The sequence below is a fragment of the Salmo trutta genome, chromosome 3 (assembly GCF_901001165.1).
Source record: "Salmo trutta chromosome 3, fSalTru1.1, whole genome shotgun sequence".
Taxonomy (NCBI): Eukaryota; Metazoa; Chordata; class Actinopteri; order Salmoniformes; family Salmonidae; genus Salmo; species Salmo trutta.
In genome coordinates, this window is record NC_042959.1 from 53625098 (window position 1) to 53652781 (window position 27684).

General features: G+C 43.2%; 1 protein-coding gene across 2 annotated transcripts; it reads left to right on the forward strand.

Moving 5' to 3' along the window:
• On the forward strand, window positions 1-27678 carry LOC115178684 (lamin-A). 2 transcript variants are annotated; one of them, XM_029739958.1, is made up of 13 exons: window positions 1-249; window positions 2287-2678; window positions 19746-19902; window positions 20365-20490; window positions 20783-20956; window positions 21169-21294; window positions 21489-21709; window positions 21887-22223; window positions 22441-22548; window positions 22736-22855; window positions 23049-23105; window positions 23457-23660; window positions 25313-27678. In XM_029739958.1, the coding sequence occupies exons 2-13, from the start codon at window positions 2332-2334 to the stop codon at window positions 25346-25348; spliced, it is 2013 nt and encodes a 670-aa protein (XP_029595818.1). In that variant the 5' UTR covers window positions 1-249; window positions 2287-2331; the 3' UTR covers window positions 25349-27678. The 2 variants fall into 2 exon arrangements, with proteins under 2 accessions (XP_029595818.1, XP_029595823.1); XM_029739963.1 differs by lacking the exon at window positions 1-249 and adding an exon at window positions 2044-2115.
• Window positions 27679-27684: the final 6 nt, after the last annotated feature.

A 27684-nucleotide genomic window follows, 5' to 3' on the forward strand; every position in this document is an offset into this window, starting at 1 on the left:
CTCTCTTTCGCTCTTCAGCGATACATGTGCAGGGAGAGACTGTGACGCAGCCATTCCAGAGCGTGAGCCAAAGGCACACAGACAGCACTGATCCTCCTCCCTATACTCCACAGGGGCACCCCAGACCCAGAGAAGAACACCTATCTACAACACACAGCGGCAGCTGAACTTCCATCGAGGTCCGGCTGTGCAGACACACACACTGCTCCATCAGGAGGCTTCCACTCACAACCTCACACTCTCACTAAGGTAAGATAAAGACATTTTGGCTCTGGTTGCACTTTGACTGACAGTTGTGAATGTCAGCCCACACTAACAGAGATGTGAGAATAGGTTCCTGCTTGTACTTTGATCTTGACGACTACAGTGTACAGTTCAAATTTCATTTCACTTTCGTTGTTGACCGGTTGGGGGCGTAGGATAACAACTCGGCTGTGACCTTTTTAAAGTATATAAGTCATTCAGTGTAAGTTACTCTAATGCATGGTTATTGGGGAAAGTAATGTAGTAGTTACTCTTTCCAAAAGTACCTCATTATCTATGGAAAGGGCTTGACACATGTACATTATAGGGAGTGCTAAGGTGTTCACATTCACTAGTTACTTATTTATCGTAGATGCTGTATCATTGCATGAGTAATGAAATAGATTACGTCTATATGTTATTGAGTGATTCCTCACAAAACCCAGACAAAAAAGACCATGATTTTGGGGATTTTCTCAAAATGTAATCCATCCTTTGGAAGAAGGATTGTTGACATACAATGAGTGTACAAAACATTAGGAACACCTGCTCTTTCCATGACCGACTGACCAGGTGAAAGCTGTTAAATCCACTTCAATCAGTGTAGTTGAAGGGGAGAAGACGAGTTAAAGAAGGATTTTTAAGCCTAGAGACAATTGAGGTATGGATTGTGTATGTGTGCCATTCAGAGGGTGAATGGGCAAGAAACAAATATTTAAGTTCCTTTGAACAGGGTATGGTAGTAGGTGCCAGGCGCACTGGTTTGAGTGTGTCAAATTGCAACACTGCTGGGTTTTTTAATCAAGTTTCCCGTGTGTATCAAGAACGGCCCACCACCCAAAGGACATCCAGCCAACTTGACACAACTGTGGGAACCATTGGAGTCGACATGGACCAGCATCCCTGTGGAATGCTTTCAACACCTTGTAGAGTCTGTGCCCCGACGATTTGAGGCTGTTCTGAGGGCTAAAGGGGGTGCAATATTAGGAAGGTGTTCCTAATGTTTAGTACATTCAGTGTGTATTTGGTATTTGTATCTAAAAGCATAATTGAGAAATAATTAATCAAAGTTGGCATATTTATGACATTTTGGGCATACCAAGGCCTCCTTTAAGACTCCATATTGTTTAATCTGTAGATGCTACAAAGCAAGAATTGGTGGCATATGAAGCTTTACAGCTTGCTCTGTAATATGAGTAGTATTTAGATTTCAATATTTATTTTTACATTATTTTATGAATATTGAAAAGTATATTAACATGGGTATTGAAAATATCATTTTTTTTATGTTGCTAATTGTCAATATATTGTGGAAACATAATTTACTCTACTGCCATCTCAGTGTTCCAGAGTGGAATCTCAGCTAGTTTTTTGGGCTTCGAAAGCCTTTCATCCAGTACTTTCTGACAGTCATTTCACTGCTGCCTCTGCCCATCTAAACATTGAGAAAGTGGTTCTTCATCTCCTAATCAGGGCATCCTGCTGTGTTTGTTTATGTAGTGAGTCAAGGCCATGGTATAATGACTGAGATTTAGGCAAGCCGAATGTAAGTGGAGGGAGACAACCATCGGACAGATTTCTCCGAATTAGTGACTCTGACATAATTAGCAGGCTGTTAGTACTTCTTCACTCTGTCTCAACAAGCAGTTGGCCGACAAGGGAGATGATGCAGATATTCTTTGCTTGTATAATGTTTGTTCATTGTTTTGTATGCTTCTGAAGTTCTTGAATACATATTTTGTGTATATTATCAAAATGGTCTAATTGCCTGTTCACTGTGCAGACGCCAGACGGTGGGAATTAGACTTGCTCAGGAGAGAGCTAAAGTTGCTTAACCACCCAAACAGCAATTTTAGTAGAGCTTCTCTGATGGTGAGAGAGATGCGTAGCTGTTATACGCCTAAGCCCCAACCCCCTCCTCCTTTACTATTTTCTATTTTGGCACATGCCATCTCACATGGTTCCTCCCTCAGGCTTCGCTATACTTGTTCTAACATTTGCTGTATCAGATGTTGATTAATTAATGAATCCTTCCCTCCACAGCCTGTCTCCCAGCCAACCACCTGAACCACCTGCTGGATATCCACTATGGAATCTCCGGGTCAGAAACGAGGCAGTCGTGTTGGGACTGCCACCCCACTCTCCCCAACCCGCATCTCCCGCCTGCAGGAGAAGGACGACCTGTGCAACCTCAACGACCGGCTGGCTGTCTACATCGATAAGGTGCGCTCGCTGGAGATAGAGAATGCTGGGCTGCGGCTGCGCATCACCGAGTCCGAGACCGAGATCAGCCGTGAGGTGACGGGCATGAAGGCGGCCTATGAGACGGAGCTTGCCGACGCCCGCAAAACCCTCGACTCGGTGGCCAAGGAGCGCGCCCGACTGCAGCTGGAGCTAGGCAAAGTCAAGGAGGAGTACAAGGAGCTCAAAGTCAGGTAGGACACATTGGGTTGGCAGGGTTTAGGTTATTTTCTTCGTAGGCAGCATGCAAAGGCTGCAAACACAAATGTTCAGTTGAATTGAGGCCAAATGTTCTAGGTGGGTGGCAAGAGAACTAGCAAAGATGGGGTGGCAGGAGTATTATTAGGGGAAACCCTGGGATGGGGATGGGGATGGAAAGGCAGGAGGTTTATGGGTAATCCTGTATCTGAATGTGGTGTCATAAAGTTAGTCTATTGCCATGCTCCCTGTTGTAAGTTTCTGGCTGAGGGACACATTGGGTTTTGGCCAAGGGTGTAATTAATTTAGTCTAAATTTGAAAGTGATTGTGATTCAGCATGTAATCTCACTGACACACATTTACCTGCCTACAACCTACTATATAATGATAGGGAGGGGCATATTCAAACCAGAGGATGAGACACCATCTCATTTCATTATACCTCATTTGTGGTGATGTTATTTCCCTGTACTGGCTCTGACTCATCAACCAGTGCAGGTCTGCTCTTACTCCAGTCCTTCACTACAGTCATTCTCAATGAAGTAGATTTCCACTACTATATCATGTTCCTCTTTCTCTTCCAAACCATAAGTACACCAGCCCTGAAACCATTTTCACCCTGGACTGGATACCTAGTATGCTGGCACATTTGTCAGAGCGTTGGTCAGATAAGCCTTTACTAATAAATAATTTAATTTAACCCATTGCAACCTTTAATTCTGTTAATCACCACATCCTCATCGGCAGACTCAGTAGCCTTGGTTTCTCAAACGATTGCGTCGCCTGGTTCACCAACTACTTCTCTGACAGAGTTCAGTGTGTCAAATCGGAGGGCCTACTGTCCGGACCTCTGGCAGTCTCTATGGGGGTACCACAGGGTTCAATTCTTGGGCCAACTCTTTTCTCTGTATACATCAATGATGTCGCTCTTGCTGCTGGTGAATCTCTGATCCACCTCTACGCAGACGACACCATTCTGTATACTTCTGGCCATTCTTTGGACACTGTGTTAACAACCCTCCAGACGAGCTTCAATGCCATTCAACTCTCCTTCCGTGGTCTCCAACTGCTCCTAAACACAAGTAAAACTAAATGCATGCTCTTCAACTGATCGCTGCCTGCACCTGCCCGCCTGTCCAGGATCACTTCTCTGGACGGTTCTAACTTAGAATTTGTGGACAACTACAAATAACTAGGTGTCTGGTTAGACTGTAAACTCTCCTTCCAGACTCGCATCAATCATCTCCAATCCAAAGTTAAATCTAGAATTGGCTTCTTATTTCGCAACAAAGCATCCTTCACTCATGCTGCCAAACATACCCTCGTAAAACTGACCATCCTACCAATCCTCGACTTCGGCGATGTCATTTACAAAATAGCCTCCAATACCCTACTCAACAAGCTGGATGCAGTCTATCACAGTGCCATCCGTTTTGTCACCAAAGCCCCATATACTACCCACCACTGCGACCTGTACGCTCTCGTTGGCTGGCCTTCGCTTCATAATCGTCGCCAAACCCACTGGCTCCAGGTCATCTACAAGACCCTGCTAGGTAAAGCCCCCTCTTATCTCCGCTCACTGGTCACCATAGCAGCACCCACCTGTAGCACGCGCTCCAGCAGGTATATCTCTCTGGTCACCCCTAAAGCCAACTCCTCCTTTGGTCGTCTCTCCTTCCAGTTCTCTGCTGCCAATGACTGGAACGAACTCCAAAAATCTCTGAAACTGGAAACGCTTATCTCCCTCACTAGCTTTAAGCACCAGCTATCAGAGCAGCTCCCAGATCACTGCACCTGTACATAGCCCATCTATAATTTAGCCCAAACTACTACCTCTTCCCCTACTGTATTTATTTATTTTATTTATTTTGCTCCTTTGCACCATATTATTTATATTTTAACTTTGAACTTTCTTCAAACTACAAATCTACCATTCCAGTGTTTTACTTGCTATACTTTATTTACTTTGCCACCATGGCCTTTTTTGCCTTTACCTCCCTTATCTCACATCATTTGCTCACATTGTATATAGTCTTATTTTTTTCTACTGCATCATTGATTGTATGTTGTTTTACTCCATGTGTAACTCTGTGTTTTTGTATGTTGTCGAACTGCTTTGCTTTATCTTGGCCAGGTCGCAATTGTAAATGAGAACTTGTTCTCAACTTGCCTACCTGGTTAAATAAAGGTGAAAAAAAAAAAAAATAATAATAATTCCAAGGCAGTTTGCCACTGAGGATGTGAGTGGTAGTGCTTCTAATCCATCCTGGGTGATGTAACATCCATTTTGCACCAGACTGCACACCACCTATTAGTTAAACTCTGACTTCTAAAATCCTTTAGAAAGAGGTGTGGAGAGTGACATGCCTGACATTAGTTGTGTACATTCCTGGTGGTTTTCAGCAGGTTGGGTAGTAATACTGTATACCCCCACATGGTAATGACAAAGGGCCCAGCCACGGGGCCACGCCCTGACAAACAGCTCGCTCTGTTTAGCTTGACTTACGAGTGTAATGACACAGTCAACACTCCCACAATCCCATGCATGCAATGCGTTATTACGCAACGCATTTCAATCAAAGCCTGTAAGCAGGTTTACAGGTTAAGATAAAATATGCTTTAATCCAAACTGGTTTGAGCACCATTCTCCAACCAACTGAGCCATCTGAACTGGCTGGGTAGGTTAGACTTAGACCTTCGGGAGAATGTTAAAGGAATCTGTCTACCAGAGTTAAGTGGTTAAATGTGCCCACAGACAGAAAATAGCTCACATCTCTCTCTCACTCACTCACTCACTCACTCGCAGGCAACGGCCCGCAATGACTCCACAGGAATGTTTGAATGTCTTGGCAAAGTGCAAATTGGGTTGCAGTGCGTCTGAGAAAATGAAAGACAGTTGAAAGTGTTAGTTGTATTTACTTGTTATTTTACTCTTTTACTTTGTTTCTTCAACGTACCCTCGTTTATGCACGGGGCTTCCCTCCGCAGGGAGTAGCAAACAGAGAATAGGAATATTTTAAGCTACGCAAACACTGTCTTCAACAGCTTCTCATTGGCATGACTCTGAGTTTCAACACCATGCAATTGCAATGTTGAAGCAACGGCGTCTGTACAGAGACGTGAGGGTGGAGTCTTACTTGTCCAACCATAGTGCCAATGTGTTTTCACTGGGTTCATGTTTCAATTAATGTTTGCAGTGTATCTGTCAAGATGGAATGTACAGTATTTGATGTGCCCAACGTTGCAGGTGAGGGTGTGGCTCTGGGGCGGGTTTGTGTTTGAGTGCCGACCTTGGTCAGGGTGTGGACTTCTGGGTCTTGACTTGAGGGTGTTGAGTGAGTTAGGCTGTCTGAAGAGTAGTGACTCTCTTTAAAAACCAAGCCTGTTTGGTGAGTGAATGGAATTTTACAGTTCACTTAAATTCTCTTTCCCATTGTGCCGTAAGGTCCCTAGCTGAGTGAAGAATAGCAACAGCGCCTATAATTGTATTGGTTTCCTTTGGAAACCAATCATTTGTTACACGTGTGGTGGAAATGTATCACTCAGGCCTGCGTGGGCAGCCTCGGTCTCTTACGCTGCAGCCGGGGTGTTTGCCAGTGTTAGGTTGCCATGGCAGCTGGGGAGTCTTGGCATGGGCGTGTGACAGGGTGGTGACTCAGAGGTTTTTTAGGGCCTTGATTGTGGGAAGGGAGCTGCTGGCTGTGGCCTCTCTTTAGGTCTGGACCTCTGGGGCAGAGCAGCGAGCCATCTTTATTAATAGTTAATGTGTATAGTTCCCTATCAACACCATGTTATTGCCACTGGCTGGTGCCCTATGAGGACTTGCAAGTAAATGTAACTTTCTTATCAGAGACAGAGCAGTATACCGTCCCAACAAATAAACAGTGTGCATTTCCCTTTCAACAATATTCTTAGTCATTCAAATATTATAATACCCCATTACTGTAGGCCCTACATTATCATTTTACATTTTAGTCATTTAGCAGACGCTCTTATCCAGAGCAACTTACAGTAGTGAATACATATATTTCATTTCAGGCATTTTTTTGTATTATTTTTTTTGTACTGGCCCCCCGCGGGTATCGAACCCACAACCCTGGCGTTGCACACACCATGCTCTACCAACTGAGCCACAGGGAAGACAAGGTTATTTTCTTCGTAGGCAGCATGCAAAGGCTGCAAACACAAATGTTCAGTTGAATTGAGGCCAAATGTTCTAGGTGGGTGGCAAGAGAACTAGCAAAGATGGGGTGGCAGGAGTATTATTAGGGGAAACCCTGGGATGGGGATGGGGATGGAAAGGCAGGAGGTTTATGGGTAATCCTGTATCTGAATGTGGTGTCATAAAGTTAGTCTATTGCCATGCTCCCTGTTGTAAGTTTCTGGCTGAGGGACACATTGGGTTTTGGCCAAGGGTGTAATTAATTTAGTCTAAATTTGAAAGTGATTGTGATTCAGCATGTAATCTCACTGACACACATTTACCTGCCTACAACCTACTATATAATGATAGGGAGGGGCATATTCAAACCAGAGGATGAGACACCATCTCATTTCATTATACCTCATTTGTGGTGATGTTATTTCCCTGTACTGGCTCTGACTCATCAACCAGTGGTAAGTTACATTTACTTGCAAGTCCTCATAGGGCACCAGCCAGTGGTAATAACATGGTGTTGATAGGGAACTATACATATTAACTATTAATAAAGATGGCTCGCTGCTCTGCCCCAGAGGTCCAGACCTAAAGAGAGGCCACAGCCAGCAGCTCCCTTCCCACAATCAAGGTCCTGAAAAACCTCTGAGTCACCACCATTATACAGTGCCAAGCCCTCTAGCCCTGTTTTGATGTGTGCTGCAGCAGATGTAACTGACACTTACCACGGCCTGTGACTGTACACACCTGTTCTTAGACATGCCATTGGGCCACGCCACACAGTCGTCTTTGTGTCGCAACAGACACATGCAACTCCCCTGAGGGCAGACCAGCGCCATTGGGCTACTAGGATGTAAACTGCTTGTCTACAAACCAGTCTAGCTTGTAAATGATTTGCCAGTGGGGATAAAAACAAACCTTATTTGGCTAAAGCATGTTCCACTGTTAGGATAAAGTAAGAATTGCTAGGCTAGAACACAAGCGGGCTAGCCTAAAAATATTGACTGCTCACCTAAGACGCTGCTATGCCGCAATTTGATTTGCTAAGCTTCAACATGAGCCCCAAGGCTTGGCCCACACTCCCACATTCGTCAAGGTCTAGTTATCCACTGTGGATGCTCCTCCTCTTGAACATAAGAGGGGCGGCGGACGCTAGTCTCATGCCACAGTGCCTTCCATCTGTGCCAGTGGCTGTGAAACAGGAGCATGTGTGGGGGAACCTGCTCCTGGTCGTCATTGGCAGGACAACCCCTTGTCTCCCCATCCAGACGATGAATAGGCTGCTTTGTGTTGACAATATACAGGGAGACCCATGCAAGCTCTGCAGATACGGTGTTCTCTCTAGATCTTATTGTTGGTTCACCTATTGAAAAATGCCACTTTGAATTCTGCCCAGTTTATAATGTGAATTATATTGTTAAAACCTATTGCTTTTTGACCTTCACTCCCTGGAAGTAAAGATGGTTCGTTAATCTATTGCAAACTGAAAAACAATGATTTTTATTGTCGGAGTTGTAGGCATTCGGGATTCATGGTGGTGGAATAGGCTAGATCATTGAGGAAGTTCAAAAGTCAATACCCCTTGCCATTTCCAGACTCTTTTCCAAGGTTGCTGTGTGCAAGACCTGTTGGCAAAGAGTAACAGATAAGCGTAGCTAATGGTGGGCCAGGACAGATAACATCTAGCACAATGGATCATTTGATAAGATCTTCTAACACATGTAGTCCAATGATGTTTTGTCTGTTTATTGAGGGTACGGTATGCAGGATAAATGTTCATTAGAATTAATATGGTTACAGTGTGAAGTATCCCAACATATATTTCCTTTTTTAATTGTCATTTCATTCCAATGACATGAATGATGGAAAATCTGATATGAAGTCGTTAGTCTTCCCTGTGGCTCAGTTGGTAGAGCATGGTGTTTGCAACGCCAGCATTGTGTGCGCAACGCCAGGGTTGTGGGTTCGATTCACGCGGGGGGCCAGTATAAAAATGTATGAAATGTATGCATTCACTACTGTAAGTCGCTCTGGATAAGAGCGTCGGCTAAATGACTAAAATGTAAATGTTTGGCTTCTTTATGTACTGTAATGTATTTTGTGCTGGAGTGGCTGCCATGCCAACGTGTAGCACTTTGGGGCTATCAGAGAACACAGCAGGAAGTACACTTATCATATAGCACGAACACATTTCCTTCATTAAGAAAATTTGTTCTGTTTCCTTTCTGCGCTCGCGCACACACAGCATGTGTTTTACTATATTTGTGGGGACCTAAAATAGATTTCCATTCAAAATCCTATTTTCTCTAAACCTAACCTTAACTCACAACCTTAACCCTAAACCTAACCCATAAGCTTCAAATAGCCTTTGTCCAGGTGGGGAGAATTTCTTGTTTTACTGTCCTTTTGGGGATTTCCGGTACCCACAAGGATGGTAATACAAGGAGGCTAAGTGGTCTATTTGTAGGCCCAAATATTTTATAAACACATAGTTTGGTTACCACTAGTAACCAAGGACTGTACTGCTACTTTTAGCTCTGGGAAACTCTAAACAATTCGCTGATGTGTACTGCACTCTACTTCCATTTAATCATGTGAATGTTCTGCCGGGCTGACACACAGCTGGACAACAGGAGGGACCCATTGAAGTCCATTTGTTATGCTAAAGTGTTTGAATTATGTCACTCTCCCTTAAAATGGACAAGAGCAAACATCCTCTCCCCACCAATGAATGATGATGTATCAAAGCTGTTCAAATACTCTGGGGTTCTGTACTCCCGCTCAATCCCTCAGGATATTAATGTCTAAAGTTCACAATAGAAACAGGGAAAGTACACCTCAGAGAGAAATAGTTGGTGCACATCCTTAATTGTGCAGAACATAACTTGAATTGAATATAAGAAGAAACATTTCTTATTCAACATAGAATCAATCCATCTTTGCTACAGTTCGTGAGGCACAAAGAATCAATATTTGGTTTCTAAAGCGCTCACTCTTCATGGAACAGATAGAAACTCAGCAGTGTGGGCAGCCTTTTCCCCACTCGTTTTCCTCAGGGAAGAAATGTGTACCATGACAATTTATTATACTACAGCTTCTCCCAGGAGGTTTGGATCACCACTCTCCTCTATTCTCTCGGTAAACTCCCTCGAGGACAGCGTCATTCTACCAGCATGACCTCATCCTGTATCATGTGACACAGTGTGACCTTCTCAAGTTATACAGAACCAAGTCTGTCTGGACCGCAGGCTCCCTGGATTTGGGTGACACGCTTTATTTTAGCCACAATGGTGTGTAGGCCACAAATGAAACCTGTTCTGTGACCTGCTATTAGAGAGACCGGTTCAGGCTTATTGAAAATGTTTAAGTATATTTAAAAAATATGTTATAGCAAAATTGTTTGTCTTCATGAACAACCAGTTTTCATGTCGTTGATTATTTGTATTTTTTAAATTTGACCTTTTATTTAACTAGGCAAGTCAGTTAAGAACAAATTCTTATTTACAATGACGGCCTAGGAACAGTGGATTAACTGCCTTGTTCAGGGGCAGAACGACAGTTTTTCACCTTGTCAGCTCGGGGATTCGATCCAGCAAACTTTTGGTTACTGACCCAACGCTCTAACCACTAGGCTATCCTGCCGCCCCATTGAGAGCATTTTACAAGTGTTTACTGTGTCATTAGTTGTTAGTTCAGTAGCTGTTCAACTAGTTTATTGACTAGTAATGCATCGGGAGCTTGAAGGCTGACTGTTCCAATGGCTGCTGTTATACAACATGGAATGTTGTTAATAGGAAGTCTGTTATGAAGGTTCTACAATTGATGGCTATTCTCATACATTGTTTTGTCTTTCAACTTAGTGTCCCCTAGGCTCTAGGGCTCTCCAAAGGTGTGAGTGGGGCAAGTGGGAGTATACCTAGCTTAGTCTCGTGGCTACGCGCTCCACTGGCCTTAACAAAGTACATAGCAATGGAAAACAGATGTGCTAAGACTGTACATGCGATGTCTGCAATATAGAACTCTCTTTGTTGGGCTGAGTTTTGATAATTAAAGAGTAGTGTTTGGCCTTTCAGTAGACCAGTACTGTGTGCGGAGAAGGCATTGGCGGGCTGGAACGAGTGTGTGTGGATCAGAGTTTCCATAGCACTTTGATTCTTTTCAAGACCCAGCCAAGCTGAATGAGTCATCCGCTCGCTAACAGGGTAAATCACTTTAAGATGCTGGGCCTCTGCACACATGCTCACTCTACACGAACACACATCATACTTAGACACACACTGCATGTACACAAATTAAAACACACACACACACCTCAAAGTAAGTTACACACACTCAACACACTGGGAAGTTCCCATTTGGTAGTGGATGAAGTGGGTGCGACCCTCAAATGTTCTAATCTGATCAGTAATGTAACTGCCAGTGGATTACCACAACTCTGAATGCTCAAAGTACATTTGAGATGATCAATATGTCTGAAGCTTTTTCATTTCCTTCAACAGAGTTTGATGTTTGCATGGAGCATTTTGAACATTCAGGAATACCTCCAGATGTTTAGCATTTTGTGTCACTCAACATCACTCTTGTTTACTGGAGCCTATACAATCCAAGCTTTAAAAGGATTGTGATGGTTAACCAGATGCAGGCCAATGTTGTCCAATGCACTGCTATAGACTACTCCTCAATGCAAGTGCTCACTAGGGAAATGTTTACTGACATTTACATACCGTAATGCAGAAGGAAACTAATCTTTACCTATTAAAGATGGATTATGTAACTTTTTGGGCGACCTGACCAAATTCACATAGAAATGTGGTGGGTTGTAGAGCTGTCATTCTCGTTGAAAGTAAGTCTAAGAAGCGGTAGATCTGTTCTATGTGCACTACTTCTATGCTTCCTGTTCTTAAGTTTAGTTTTTGCATCGTTTACTTTTCGGTTTTGCACACCAGCTTCGAACAGCTGAAAATACAATATTTTTGGTTATGAAAAATATATTTCACTGTGGTTTAGATGGTACAATGATTCTCTACACTATACTTGCTTGTTTTGTTACAAACTGAAATTAAGCTAACTATTAGAATTTTAGCAACCAGGAAATGGCAGTGCGATTTCTGCATAGTGCATCTAACAGTTGGGTGCTGTTACAGACTTATTCCCATTGGCTAGAATAGGCTAAAGAATGTTAAAGCTAACACTGCTCCTCCTCAATGGCGCCACACAGTCTGCTGTATTCGTTCCATAATGCTAACGTTAGCACCACTCCCCATCTATTCACATGGCACCACAGCAGAGCTTTCATTGTAACTCAATGCAGCTGCATGGGGTAATAGGCCTCAGATCAGTTAAACTCTGACTCTGTTCAGTGGCGTGCCCAGAACATTTTGAATGGGGTGGCCAAGGTGGGACACAAACCCAGTTTAGGGGGACAATACCATTTTGAACCTGATTTTTATTTTTTATTTTTTTAAACGTTTTATTTTTTAATATATTTTAGTTTTTTTTGTACAAATTTAAATTATAATGGTTCAACACATTAAATGCTTAAGTTTGGTACATTTCCCTGTTCAAATAAATCAATTCCAAAAGTGTTGTTTGCATTTGAGGTCAGGATTTTATAGAAGGGTATTAGCATTCACTTGAAAATTCACTTGAAAGTGACATCTAGAGAGCACCCCCTGCACACACTGTTTGTTGTTCATCTACATGGAGCGTATGTTCTACCAAGGTTAAAATGTATGCAGTAGTTTGATTTCATGCGATCTCAATTCATTTCATTAGTGTTATTGTCTGAAATTTGACTAAAGCTCATAAGTGAGACAGGTTTAAAATACATTTAGAGGTGTAAGAATTGATTTACATAGCATCATTTTCTGTGTGTAGGTAATACTCCTGACAGTTTAAGTATTATAGAACGAGTGTTACAAGTGGTAAAAGACAAGGACAAACTGGCTAACCTGTGTTCTCTAGTTATCTACCTTATCAGGGCTAGATAATCAAATCAAACAACAATAGCTAGCTCTTATGCCAACATGCTGAATGAAAGGGCACCAGGCTTCTGACTCATGTCATGGTGAATCACTAACTAATCATTAAAAGTGGAACCAGGCCTGTGTCACGTACATACAGAGCCAGAGCTACATAAAAGGCTTTATCTGTGGGAGAGATGCTTTCTTTTGGTCATTGCTGGCCATGTGTTTGAATGGGGATATTATGGGAGGAAAAAGCAGGGTCATGTTCAATAGACATGACAAGGGGTAAAAAAAACATTTAGAAGGGGGGGGGGGTAGTTTTCTGTCTACTGAGCACGACCCATGTGTAGGCTGTTTATGTGCCATGAAATGGCATCCTCTCCACCCCCCCCCCACCCCCCCCTCGCTGCACAATGATGTTGGTGGTGAAACACTAGGAACTCTATTCCCATCTGCCCATATGGATGTGGTGAGTGGGTGGCTTCTGGCTATGGCTGGGTTGTTTTCCCCTTGTGATTTATCTCTCTTTCACACACACACACACACACACACACACACACACACACACACACACACACACACACACACGGAATGAAAACAATCCCTTCCATTGTGTTTTAATCCCAGAAAAGACATGATCATGTGCCAGCCTGTACTTTGGATTGTATTATTTTCTTTTAATGTCAGAGATCTCCATGTCCTCTTAACAGTGCTTCTAAATGATGTGCACATAAACAACCTTTAGTTGAAATAATACTATGACATACTTAAACGTTTTGTTGAATCAATACAGAAGTTGAACCAATCCATGGTCTGAATACTTAACTTTAAATACGAACGGCACATTTTTCATTTAATCAATGCTGTTTTCAGAGTTCTCCTGAAACTCTGACACATTGTGTAGTCTGGCTGTTGGTCTTGGAAAAAGTCTCTACTGCTCTTTCTGGACCTTGTTTGCACTAAGAACCCATTATTCAACAGCCTTTTCCCCTCTGTGTTCTCTGTATCCTAAACTTACCACTTTGGTATTGGGAAAATGGAATTGTGAAGGATAGCTATTAATAGGGATGGGAGCCCGAAGATCGTCTTTGGGGACGGAGGACCCCTGGTAATTTCCAGCTTCCAAGGAAACCCACCCACACGTGTTCACACATGCCAGCCAGACGGGCGCGGTGTCGTTCCTTAGTAGCATACCGTACCAATAGGATCAATCAACCATTACAACTCTGTGCAGTGGAAGACTGTGTAGTAACACCAGAGAGGGAGGGGGGGATTACATTCTCATTCCTAACAGACCCCCTAATAGCACAGAGAGGCCAGAGGGCTTTTTGCACTGCCTGATTGACTGTGTGACTTTCTCATTAGTGGGGTGATTTAGCATTGACCGCCTCACTACAGTGCACTGTTAGCCCGTTAGCCTGCATTGATAGGGAAATGGCTGTGTTTACAAGGTCGGGGAACTGGGCAAGTAATTTACTGTGCGTAACAGAGTGAGAGTCAGAAAGTGGGTGTGGTAGTTTGAGGGGACCAGAGGATGGGTGCGGACACACACACACACACACACACACACACACACACACACACACACAGTATAGGAGCGTTCATAGTTGTCTGTAATCATGCCGCTGTAGTAGTTATGTGTAAAAAGTCATTTGGATATGAACTATGTATCCCTGGTTAAAATGAAGTGTCTAGTATTGTTCATATGCTTCCTACCCTTTAAAATATGATATAGAGTGCATACAATGAATGATCTGTTTAACATCAACTTCATGGGAAACAGATACGGTTTCTGGTTTCTGGCTGGTCTTCATAGTGAATCATTATTTGGGCATTACTGCTGCCAGGACATTAAAAGACTTTAAGACTTTGTGGGTATTCCCGCATGATGCATCTGTCATATTGTAGTAATTATAGGCTAGATTTTCCACCAGGAGCCTAACAGGAAAGCTTTTCCAAATAGGCCTATGAGGGAGGAAAAGCTCTGTCGAAAAGTTATCTCTGAAATATGCTCAAGGTAAGCATCGGCAGTGATATTCTACGTGTTTATCCATTACATCCAAAATGTGGGGAAATGCCATACTTTAGGCCTGATGAGTAGGCCTCTGTTGTCATAGCAACGGCACAGCAAAATAGCCAGGGTTGTGGGTTTTCCGTTGTTTGCTTTTTTTGGGGTGGGCTCGCTCCATTGTCGTCAATGAGGTGGACAAAGATAGCAGTGAGTCACCCAAGAGTGGAGGAATGAGGTGGACAAAGATAGCAGTGAGTCACCCAAGAGTGGAGGCTGAACCAACACATTCCTCAGTTGTATTATTCCTCCCCTTTCTCTCTCTCCTCACCTTTCTTTCTCCCTCTCTCTCACACACTCACTAAACTGTCATTCGGCAGTAGCTCTGCTGCTCACTATGTATACTGGAAAACGCTTCGAGACAGCTCTTTGTCCTTTGCCCTTTTTCAAAGTCGTGTGAGCTTTGATATAACACTGTTGTCACAACAGTAATCTCTCGTGGACAGATTGTGGTGGACACATGAAACGGCGTGAATCTGGCAAGGCTCACAGAATTATTTGATTACGAGCAGCAGTAGAGTTCCTGGTTTGATGTTTTTGTTGTTGATTACTTGGACGAATCAGGATTGGGCGAAGGCGGTGCTTAAACTGGTGTGGTCGATTTTCAAGCCCATGTGTGGATGATAAACGATTTCCACTAGATTACACAGCCACAAAGTCAAAATTGTCTCTACGTACAAATTCATGAAAACTAAAATGTGCATTTTGGCCATGATAAACACTGGGGAAATTAGCGGAAGGCAAGGGTTTACCCGAGAGTTTCTGTTTCCAAGGGAGGAAACTTTGCTTCCTTCCTTTGTACAAAGGTAATCATAATTGTTAACGCCATTCCCCCCCAGAAGTAAAACAGGAATTGACAAACTTTCGCAAGAGAATTTTACTTCTGGGTAACCAAGATTATCACAACAGTAATGTGCACAGGAGAAACAGTCGGGCTACAGTGTGTTCGAAGCATCATCAACTATTTCTCTTATCTAAATCAGACCATTGAATGGTTAACTGTAGGCTTCCTTAACTCCTTTTCTTTACATGGTTTCTAGATGCCCGGCTCAATGTCCTATGAGTAATTGTGACAATTGAACACATCACACCCTATATGCTATAAATACAGTACACCGGTTTGGTTCTTTATCCCCTAAAATTCAGTTGAATAAACTGTTCACATCCAACACATGCTGTTTTGATAAACAGACTTCCATCCACACCGGTTTCTGAAGTGTGGTCCAAGTTTGGATGGATTCAAATGTAAACTTAATTCGAAGTACATTTTGATCTACAAATGTATTCAGTTTGCACACACACATTCACGCTCTCAGGCATGACGTTCAGCCATGTCCTCCCAAACAGGTCATGCGTTCCGTTAAGTCAACATCCTGGAGCAAACAAACGCATTGCAGGCTTACTGGCAGTCATGGATACACAGGCATCCATATCCTCAACATTAGAGCGGATCAACAATGCCATTCAAATTCATTATCACCTATATTCTCAGCACTACAGCTGATGAACAAAGTTACTGACACACATCACAGCCAATATTGCCATACTCAGGTCATTCACATTCTATGTCATCACAGCCAGGCCGCCTGTATTACTATATCATCTTAAAGCCATTCGATGTTACCTTTTTATTACATTTTTTTATTTAACTAGGCAAGTCAGTTAAGAACAAAATCTTATTTACAATGACGGCCTACCCCGGCCAAACCCTAACCCGGACGATGCTGGGCCAATTGTGCGCCGCCCTATGGGACTCCCAATCACGGCCGGTTGTGATACAGCCTGGAATCGAACCAGGGTCTGTAGTGACGCCTCTAGCGCTGAGATGCAGTGCCATAGACCGCTGCGCCACTCGGGAGCTACCAGCCATTCACGAGTTAATATCATATACATGCTTATTATTTACATTCTATATCACCGTAGGTTCAGTACCAGAGCTGATCCACATAGCCCATTTAGTCATAAATGGCCCACCACCCACACATAAGCTACAGTTCTAGAGGCATTAATGTAGCCCCAGCATGAAATGTTTACATGTCTTATTTAAACACTGAATGTCTGGACACAAGTGCTTTACTGTTCCAACTCAGTGTGCAAGTTGGGCTAAACACACATGCGGACACTCAAACTCATGCCTCATAACACAGGACTAACAGCCCTATGTTGGGTTATTCTGGGTTCTCCTGTGTCTATTATATTTGAATGACTATTATAAAGTATTCCACACAAACAACACCCTCCCAACCATTGGAACAGTGAGAACTTCATTAGGGCCACAGTTAGGCTATAAGCCAGACAGAGGGAACTTGGCCCCACCAAAGGTGGTTAAACGTAACAAATATTGTTGAACGTAGGTTGGAAAAAAGACAATAACAGTAGAGTAACTGCTGTTTCATTTGCCCCCAGTCACTAAGCTGTCCGTCTTGATTCACTTGTTTTTGGTTGAGAGGTTGCTATTTAGTGGGAGATGTCTTCACACTACCTTGTATTATGCCCTCCAAGTACCTGGGTGTATAAGGGCCTGTGTATGTGTGAGCATCTGTGACATAAGAGCTAGGCCTATCTAAAACAGTGACTCTTGTTGCAGTTCAGTGGAAATATTTCAGCACAGGAGCCGACCGGAAATAATTCCTTTCTTCTTATCCCTCTCTTCCAGAAAAAAAACCTTATCTCTCCTCACTTCTGCCTGGCCTTGTCCGGCGACAGTACCAGCACATTCCTCACATGACTCCTTGTTCACATCCCACTGAGCTCTCCTGTGTTTCTCTGTCAGTCAGGCTTATCAGTACAAGCTGTTAGACTGGTCCTCTCCATCCACACAGGTGGAAAATAAGCTAAATATGACCCCAGTGTCTGTCATAAAGTCTAACGAGTAGAGCCCAATCAAATCTAGACCGGGGTAGAGTTTCCTTAAGCCTCTAGAAATCAAGAATAATGATTGAATTAATTCGGATCAGAGTAGGCAGTGTACTGCCACATGTACAGCTAAGCTATTATTGATTAAATATGCAGACAATGTACATTTTAATTGCTGGATCTTGTCCATTATCACTGTAATATATGTATGGGTGTTTGTGTTCCTGTGCATGAAGGATGTTGTGTTGGGTCTTTGTTTTCATGCAAATGGTGGGGGCTGTGTGGGTGGCTGGTGCCGGTAAATGTGGTTGGGTGCCAACTGTTAGTCCATCAATCACTCACCCTGCTGAACATTAGTGCTCTCTGGGCCTTTGTGAAATCTGAGATGGGACAAGGGCTTCTCTGTATGTGGCAGAGCATATTTCTACTCCATTGTAGACTTTATGTGTGTTCTTGTACTGGTGTAGGCGTGTACATATGGTTCCGATTTTGTGTGTGTCTTTTTATTGAATTCATGCATACATTTGGAAGTAGAGAGGGTTGTTGTAGGCTGGCAGGGGGAGCATGAGTGGTGGGTTAGTGGTCTGGAAGCCATCTCCCAAGCAGATGGACGTCATTAGTGATCATGAACATTGAAATGCAAGGGCCAAATGTAATAACGGGGAATCTATTTCCTGTTCGGCTTTCAATGAGCACCTTTGCCAAACTGGTATGAAGCTCAAGCTACCACTTTCCCATCCTCTTCTGTTTGGCTATATAGTTTTTCCACGGTCCGGGTCCAAGTTTCAGTTTTTTTACCACTACTGCAAATTGATGCCTGCTTTAGAGGTCGGACACAAAAAAACACACACATGCAAACAACAAATGTGAACGTTTTTGATTTAGGTCGTGGCTGCAATCCAAATTTCCGGAAAGTCTCGAAGCTTCTGCCCATGTTTTTCAACTTTTCGCGCATCTCTCTGCTCTACTCGTAGAGAACAGGCTACTCTGGCGAATAGTGCTCGTTTTAATAAAGTTAGACCAAAGCTGAATCAATGGCTGCAAGATCACATAATGATAGTATTCTACATAACCGAATATAATAGCATAGTATAACGTTACTGTAAGGACAAAACACCAGCGCAATTTTCTCTCGTGGCCAAAACTAAAAAGCGCACGCCACTAGGCAAAATACACAAGTAGGCTATGCTACAGTTTAACACCATCTGCTCTCGAATCTGCTTACTGTTTATCATTCAAAACAACACTGTAGACAACTTCGTAACTCAGGATCTAATTGCATATCCCCATGAAGTACGTTGGGCCAGTAACCGAAAGGTAGCTGGTTCGAATCCCTGAGCTGACTAGGTTAAAAATCTGTTGATGGCCTTTGAGCAAGGCACTTAACCCTAATTGATCCTGTTAAGTCGCCCTGGATAAGAGCATCTGCTAAATGACTCAAATTTAAATATTTAACTGATTGAGCTCAAATGGTTGGAATGCAGATGCTGCATGGGCATTTCAGCATTAACACTTGAAGAATTACCATGTGAAGGGAAGGAGACCACAAACGTGTGTGTACAAAGTAGAGGTAAAGAAACACATGCGCAGAATGTGGTCGGGGTATGCGCTGAGGGAAAAGTTGGATCTGCAGCCACTATGTTTGATTTAACTGGGATTCCCTCAGGAGTGCCTATGTTGGCCTTTTATTTAGAACACGTGAGCTTGATTAAATTATGTTCCTGTCAATTAATTTATTCAGTATGATGGGAGTTCAGTTAAGGACAGCTCAAGGCATTCATGAGTCTTTCATAGATAGTGGTAGTGATTATGTTATCCCAGAATTGGAACCTATGTGGATAATGTTTGTCAATGGGAAGTTTGTGTAGAGGTTACTAAACAGTTTGACCCTTTTTAAGAGCCTAAATGCATAACAGCTTTTATTGTAATCATACTGCATTAGACACAAGTTGCTCAAACACAGACCGTGTTAGTGAAACAGGGAACTGATATATTTGTCTACCTATGTCTCAACAGAAATGGGAAGAAGGAGTCGGACCTGGAGGCAGCTCTGGCCCGGCTGAGGGATCTAGAGGCTCTGTTGAACTCTAAAGATGCCTCTCTGTCCACTGCCCTGGGGGAGAAACGCTCTCTAGATGCTGAGGTCAGGGACCTGAAGGCCCAGCTAGCCAAGGTAAGAGACTAGTGGTAAAGGCCTAATGGACAACTCTGAATTCTACACATACTACATACTCTCTCCTCAGGTACAGGGTTCAAACTGCATATTATTGATTAAAAAAAATATATATATATATATATATAATCTTCCAGTGTATATAAAGAAAAAAAAATTACTTTTAAAGAACTATCAATTGTGAATATGACTTTTGGATTAGTGCTGTAACAAGGTCAGTGCATCACCGTGGATTGTTCTCAATGAACTCCGAAATGAATAATATTCCTACGCCACCTTCTGGTCACATAAGTGAACTATAGTTTCACCCAGTCATGCTTTCACATCTTACATGCAGCTCCTCTATTCCTCCTCGTTAAAGCGATTTGATAGCTAGAGTGATTTCAGATCAACAAATGATTCATTATTGATCTAACAGAACCCTAAAGATAAACATCAAACTTTAAACGCTCTGTCCCTTAGCTGGAGACCGGTCTGCGCGATGCTAAGAAGCAGCTTCAGGATGAGATGCTGAGGAGAGTGGACGCTGAGAACCGCCTGCAGACCCTCAAGGAAGAACTGCAGTTCCAGAAGAACATCTACGGAGAGGTGAGACTCTCTCTCTTACCTTACACTCTTACACGATCTCTCCTTTTCTTCCTTGACCTCTCTCTCTTTTTACCTCACTTTCTTTTTTCTCTTTTCCTTTTTTTTCCTCTGATCTGCTCCTCCTTATCTATCTCACTCTTTTTCTCTCCCTTCTTTTGTTTCCTCATCTGTCCTCTTCACTAGCCTTGTAAACTAGACTGATGGAACACCGAGGTCAGTCTGTCTTATGAGGTTACCTCTTCACCCCCTCTTCTATAACTCAAGTATGCCTGTACCGTCTATCTCCCTGCAGGAGCTGAGGGAGTCCAAGCGCAGGCACGAGTCTCGCATGGTGGAGATTGATAGTGCAGGAACAAAGCAGGATTATGAGAGTAAGCTGGCCGAGGCCCTGATGGAGCTGAGAGCCCAGCACGAGGAGCAGGTCCGCATCTACAAGGAGGAGATCGAGAAGACCTACACCTCCAAGGTAGGGAGCACAACCCACGGGTCCACACTGCCAGCTCAAGCGTGAACTTGAAGTAAATCAGTTCAAATCAGTAGTGTTATTTCATTTTAATTTCACTAAGCTGTCCATCCAGTTGAAATCGGTAGTACTGTCCATGCATCATTCAACATCCTTTCACTGGCCCAATGTATTGGGGTTTTGTTCTGACCTCTCTGGCCCTGTGTGTGTCTCAGCTGGAGAACGCCCGTCACTCGGCAGACAGGAACAGTACCCTAGTGGGGGCGGCCCACGAGGAGCTGCAGCAGACTCGCGTGCGGATGGAGGGCATGTCCTCCCAGCTCAGCCAGCTGCAGAAACAGGTACGGCTGCACCCTGTCCACCTGTCAATCACAGAAGTCTCTTACCATACATCTCCATACTGTGGAGCTCTGACAGCTGTTATCTTAGCTCTAGTGTTGGCTCTAATACAAAGTATTAGCTCAGTTCATCTCATCTCTGTCAAATATGGCCCTTTTGGTTGGTCTAACCGGGGTATCAACCCTCTGTGTGTTAGCTGGCGGCGAGGGAGGCCAGGGTGCGTGAGCTGGAGGAGTCTCTGGCCCGGGAGCGGGACACGATGCGCCGGCGCCTGGAGGACAAGGAGAGGGAGATGGGGGAGATGCGCATGCGGATGCAGCAACAGCTGGATGAATACCAGGAGCTGCTGGACATCAAACTGGCCCTGGACATGGAGATCAGCGCCTACCGTAAACTGCTCGAGGGAGAGGAGGAGAGGTGAGGAGACATTACGGAAATGCACAATACACATCATGCATACACAAATACACTGAAAGCCACACACAGACATTTACACACAGACTGAAGTAAATAAACTCATGTAACCTACACACCCACACTAGATTTGTATCAACACTCTTCTTCTCTGTCACCCCCCCCCCCCCCCCCCCCCAGACTGCGTCTGTCCCCCAGCCCTCCCACAACCCGAGTCACTGTGTCCCGTACCACCGGCTCGGGCTCAGCACACACCCATACCACCCGTACCTCGGGCTCAGGACACAGCCACAGCGCCCGAGTGGTTCAGTCCACCAGCGGCAGCCGCAACTCCTCAGGCACGGCCAGCGCCAAGAAGAGACAGCTCAATGACAACGACAGCGAGACCTCCAGCCTGGCAGGGGGCGCCGTGACGCGTACACGCATTGCCCAGCAGGCCTCCGCTAGCGGCCGCGTCACCGTGGACGAGGTGGACCTGGAGGGGAAGTACGTCCGCCTCAGCAACAAGGCCAACGAGGTATGGAGTTAATCGGTCAGATTGACATACAGTGGGTGCTTTCTGCTACGATGCGTCGCATTCTTTCTGTTATGGTCAAATGCACAGGTTTTGTAAGGAAGCTACTGTAGTAAAAACACCCTGTTAGGTTGATGTTGTAAAAGGACAATCTCTTCTACCTAGTGATTTTAGTTGATGTTGGCTGAAACAGACTTGATGCTTATCTGTTCTCCTTCAGGACCAGCTTCTGGGCCACTGGCAGGTGAAGAGACAGGTGGGCACCAGCACCCCCATCGTCTACAAGTTCCCCCCCAAATTCAACCTCAAGGCAGGACAGACCGTTACAGTAAGTAAAACCTTCGTCATGTCTGCACTGTCATCAACTATGCTTGTGTTCAGTTTTTAGTACACCATGTTGAGAGAAGTGTGTATTCTAACAGAGAGCAGCATGTTTGTCACAATGTGGGCTTGTGTGTAAAGTAACTATAGTATGTGATGAGGTCATAACATTCCTGTACCTCTTCCCTCTGTAGATTTGGGCTTCAGGAGCAGGCGGCACCCACAACCCCCCCTCAGACCTGGTGTGGAAGACCCAGAACTCATGGGGCAGCGGAGACCTGTTCCAAACCACCCTGGTCAGCGCCAATGGAGAGGTGAGAGACACACACGTCACATGCACATGTTTGTAGTTGTACCTTCCCATTGTCCCATTGACTGTTCAGTCTTTCTCTTGGCAACATCATCCCACTTCCTACATATTTGAATACATGTGAGATTTGGTAAAATACCTTGCTCACGTCATAGCCGGTTGACAAACTGACTGTTCTGCGCCTCTCTTTCCAATAGGAAATGGCACAAAGGAAAGTTACACGCACCCTGTTCCAGGAAGATGATGACGATGATGTGAGTCTCACTGTTTATGAAAGACACAGGTTCAGGATGATAAATAAATTACTCAAACTATACTTGCACTGAGAGGAAGGCTATTGAGCCAAAACATTGTTCAGGATCCCCTGTTTCAGATGAAAATAGGTTAATTTATATAGAGTACTTATTTAGTCACCGAACAAGGCCAGGGGTGTGCGATGATACACTTAAATATGTCTCTAAAGGGTGACAAGAAAAATGGAAAGACTTTTATTTACCATTACTGGGTCCCAGTGCTAAAAAGTGTAGGAACTAATGCCTCACAGTGGCTACAGTTAGTATTTACCAGTAATGTTGGAACCTTCTGTTCTCTGTCTCCCTCTGCAGGGCAACCACAGTGCGTGCGGTGTGGACAGTGACTACAACCTGCGGAGCCGCACGGTGGTCTGTGGCTCGTGTGGCCAGCCGTCTGATAAGAGCTGTGCCACCTCAGGGGTGTCCAGTGGCTCCTGCTCCATCAGCAGTGGAGGAGGTCTGCCTGAGGGCCTGATGTCTCCCCTCTTTATAATGGGTAGCAACTCACCCAGACAGGTACTGTAGGACTCCATCTGTTTGATCATGTATATCGTTTTAACCTCTATGGGCTAGGTGGCACGTCACCGTCCCACTCTAGTCAACAGCCAGTGGAAGAACGTGGCGCGAAATACAAAACCTCAAAAATGCAATCATTTACATTTTTCAAACATACAACTATTTTACACCATTTTAAAGACAAGACTCTCGTTAATCTAACCACATTGTCCGATTTCAAAAAGGCTTTACAGCGAAAGCAAAACATTAGATTATGTTAGGAGAGTACATAGCCACAAATAATCACACAGCCATTTTCCAAGCAAGCATATATGTCACCTAAAACCAAACCACAGCTAAATGAAGCACTAACCTTTGAGGATCTTCATCAGATGACACTCCTAGGACATTATGTTATACAATGCATGCATGTTTTGTTCAATCAAGTTCATATTTATATCCAAAAACAGCTTTTTACATTGGCATGTGATGTTCAGAACATGCATTCCCAAGTTACTTACCATAAACGTTGACAAAATACATAACAATTATTTGAAGAATTATAGATACAGAACTCCTTTATGCAATCGCTATGTCAGATTTTAAAGTAGCTTTTCGGCGAAAGCACATTTTGCAATATTCTGAGTACATAGCTCAGCCATCACGGCTAGCTATTTTGACACCCGCCAACTTCGGGACTCACTAAACTCAGAATTACTATTAGAAGAATTGTATTACCTTTGCTGATCTTCATCAGAATGCACTCCCAGGACTGCTACTTCCACAAGAAATGTTGTTTTTGTTCCAAATAATCCATAGTTATGTCCAAATACCTCCGTTTTGTTTGTGCGTTCAGGTCACTATCCAAAGGGTAACGCGCGAGCGCATTTCGAGACAAAAAAATTCTAAATGTTCCTTTACCGTACTTAGAAGCATGTCAAACACTGTTTAAAATCAATTTTTATGGTATTTTTCTCGTAAAATAGCGATAATATTCCAATCGGACAATAGTGTATTCATTCAAACAGGAAAAGAAAAAACAGCATGGTCGCGGGACCGCGCAACTCCAATCTCTTTGTCACTAGGCAGACCACTGACAAACTGTGCTAGTATACTCTGCCCAGAGACAGGAGACGCCTCAATCTGCTTTCTGAAGGCTTTAGAGAGCCAATGGAAGCCTTAGAAAGTGCAACGTAACCCCAGAGATACTGTAGGTTCGAAAGGGACTAGAAAGAAGAACTACAATTTCTCAGACAGGCCACTTCCTGCTTGGAATTTTCTCAGGTTTTTGAATGCCATATGAGTTCTGTTATACTCAGACACCATTCAAACAGTTTTATAAACTTCAGAGTGTTTTCTATCCAAATATACTAATAATATGCATATTCTCGTTTCTGGGAAAGAGTAGTAACCAGTTTAAATCGGGTACATTTTTTTATTCGGCCGTGAAAATACTGCCCCCTAGCCCAGACAGGTTAACACACATTTTAAGACACTTAACACACACTATTTCTGTTTCAAAGCACAAACACCCCTCATTCTCTCTCTCTGACACATGCACACTCATGCGCACAGCATCCCAGTTTTCCTGTTTCTCCTGCTGTTATGACAACAGCCCCTTCCTGTCCCCTCACTTCCTCTAACGCCCCTATGTCACTTCCTGTCTTTCTCAGGGAGGTCCCAGACCGGAGAACTGCTCCATCATGTAAAGCCAGGCAGGCACCAGCTTACCTGGACAAGTACCTCCCACACCACACATGGATGGGAGACGCCTTTTTTAAAATTACTTTTTTATTTCCTTTGTTTCATATATGATCTGCCTTATTTTGTATGACATAATCTGCAGGTTAGATTGCCTTTGGTGTTTGGCAAAGGGCTTAGGAGCTGTGTATTCACTTCAGATATATGAGCTTGTATATTCTAGTTATTGCATGTGGGCTGGGCAGATGCTTTCACTGTTTAGGGCCATATCTAGGGAGAGAGGCACAGAAAGCACCTTTAACCATTACAGTGGACTTTGATCCATAGTGGGCTTTTGCGTCATGTCTAAACTGTCACAACACTAAACACGCACAGCAGCAAACCCTGCTATGAATCAGTGGACATGGGGGCTGGAACCAGGGATCTCTGGCTTGGTATTCCATATACACTACCATAGAATGTCTTGAATGTCACTAAATGGAGATGGCGTTAACCCCCCCTGACCGCTAGAGGATTATGGAGTTTTGTATTAGACTGAGCGATGGGATTGGTCATTCTAAAGCCATAGTTACAAAGAGGAGCTCAAACTTGACACTGCCATCAAGTGGTTTATATTTCTGAACACAAGACACTCGTTTTTTATGGAATGACATCTATATTATTACTCATGAAACAATCAGACAACTATGGTAATATGGATATAGGTTCCAAATTGTGACTTGTTTTCACAGGCTTGAAAGAGGTATGTAGTTGTTAAAGAAAGGATACCAAAACGAGATGAGCACACAGATATGGGGAAGACAAAGTAGTACTGTATTGTAAAGTTGAGTGCGGGCTTGACATGACCTCGGACCTCCAGAAATAGTTTCCTCTTAGAGGCTGATAATTCTTGTCTGACCTCTGACCTCGCCTTTGTCTTGTATGACAAAACAGTTATGCCACGCTTTTTTGTTTACGTAGTTGTACTGTAGGGCAACTCATCAGATCTAGACACAAAAATATGATTTGTAGGGATTATTTTGCTTTTTGAATCTGAGATAATTGCCAGATGGATTATAGTAATGTTACTGTAACCTTCTAATATTGATTCTCCATTTTTAGGTTTGAGGGAATGTGGCAGCTTGAGAAATAGATGTTCTGGTTTGTCAGACTCTAAAGGCAGAAATTGTCTGAGTTGGAAGTGTGTTGATTTAAATGAAAGTACAATGCTTACCTTCTCGTGACAGCAGTGCAACAATGTGTACATTCTGTAACTTTGTTTGTATCAGGTGTAGTGTCAGAAAGAATGGGTACAGAAAGAAGGAAAACCTTGGACAAGTAAGCCTGAGCCTGAATGGCCCGTAGGGGTAGTTGGACTATATGGTATTATCTGGCCAAAAGTTTACTTTATTAATGAACTACACAGTATGTTGCATTGGCAAACATGTTGGTGCCATATTTTCAGTGTAATCAATTATCAAGGTGTCACTTTGACAAGGTCAGAAAGATTATTTAACTTGAGAAGGAAACCTAAATGAAACTTAAACCATCTATTCCTCACATGATACCAATTTTACATTGACATCCTCTGTATTCATGTATTGTAGTCTTGAGACTATTGTCTAGAGGCCTCTCTCCCACTAAATGATTATAATGGCTGTGTTTTTCTGAGCTTAGTGGCTTTTCTTTTGGGTATGTTTTATTCTTTTTTTGGGGGGGGGGCTTCTTATTTCTTTACAACTATGTCAAAAATGAGCTACAGTCATCTACAAAGCTTTATCCACTGCATATTAATAGAGGCATGTACAGTAGTCTGGCAGCCTTTTATAGGATGTGTAAGCAGTAAAGATTTTCTGAGAATACTTGATACTTTTTGAAACATTTAGTTTTTTTTTGTACTTCATACACATTTCTATCACTACCAAATTGGAGAAAATGTGATTATTCTCACTGCCCCAGACATACCTTTGAGAAGCTCAATAATATTATTTTACTTGACATATATAATTACTTTTGTCACTTTTCAGTATTTCTTTTCTCATCATGTCTCAAGTGCCTTATTGATACCTGCTAGTGATAATTGGAAATTATGTATTCTTTTTGCATTGTGAGGTGTCAATTCCAAAGATATGCGATATTTTGTCTTTCAAGACAATGGAATTTATAGATTTACAGAGTATGTTGGCTATAGTTGCATATTTGTACGGAAATTGTCCTTGTACATAATGCTCAATTGAATTTGTAAGAAATTATTATACCTAATATGGGAAAACCATGCAATCCAGGTAGAATGTAGTAGTGATGATTTACCAGCCTTTTCTGTTCGAGACGACACAAGTAAAAATATTTTCCCAACAAATGCCGT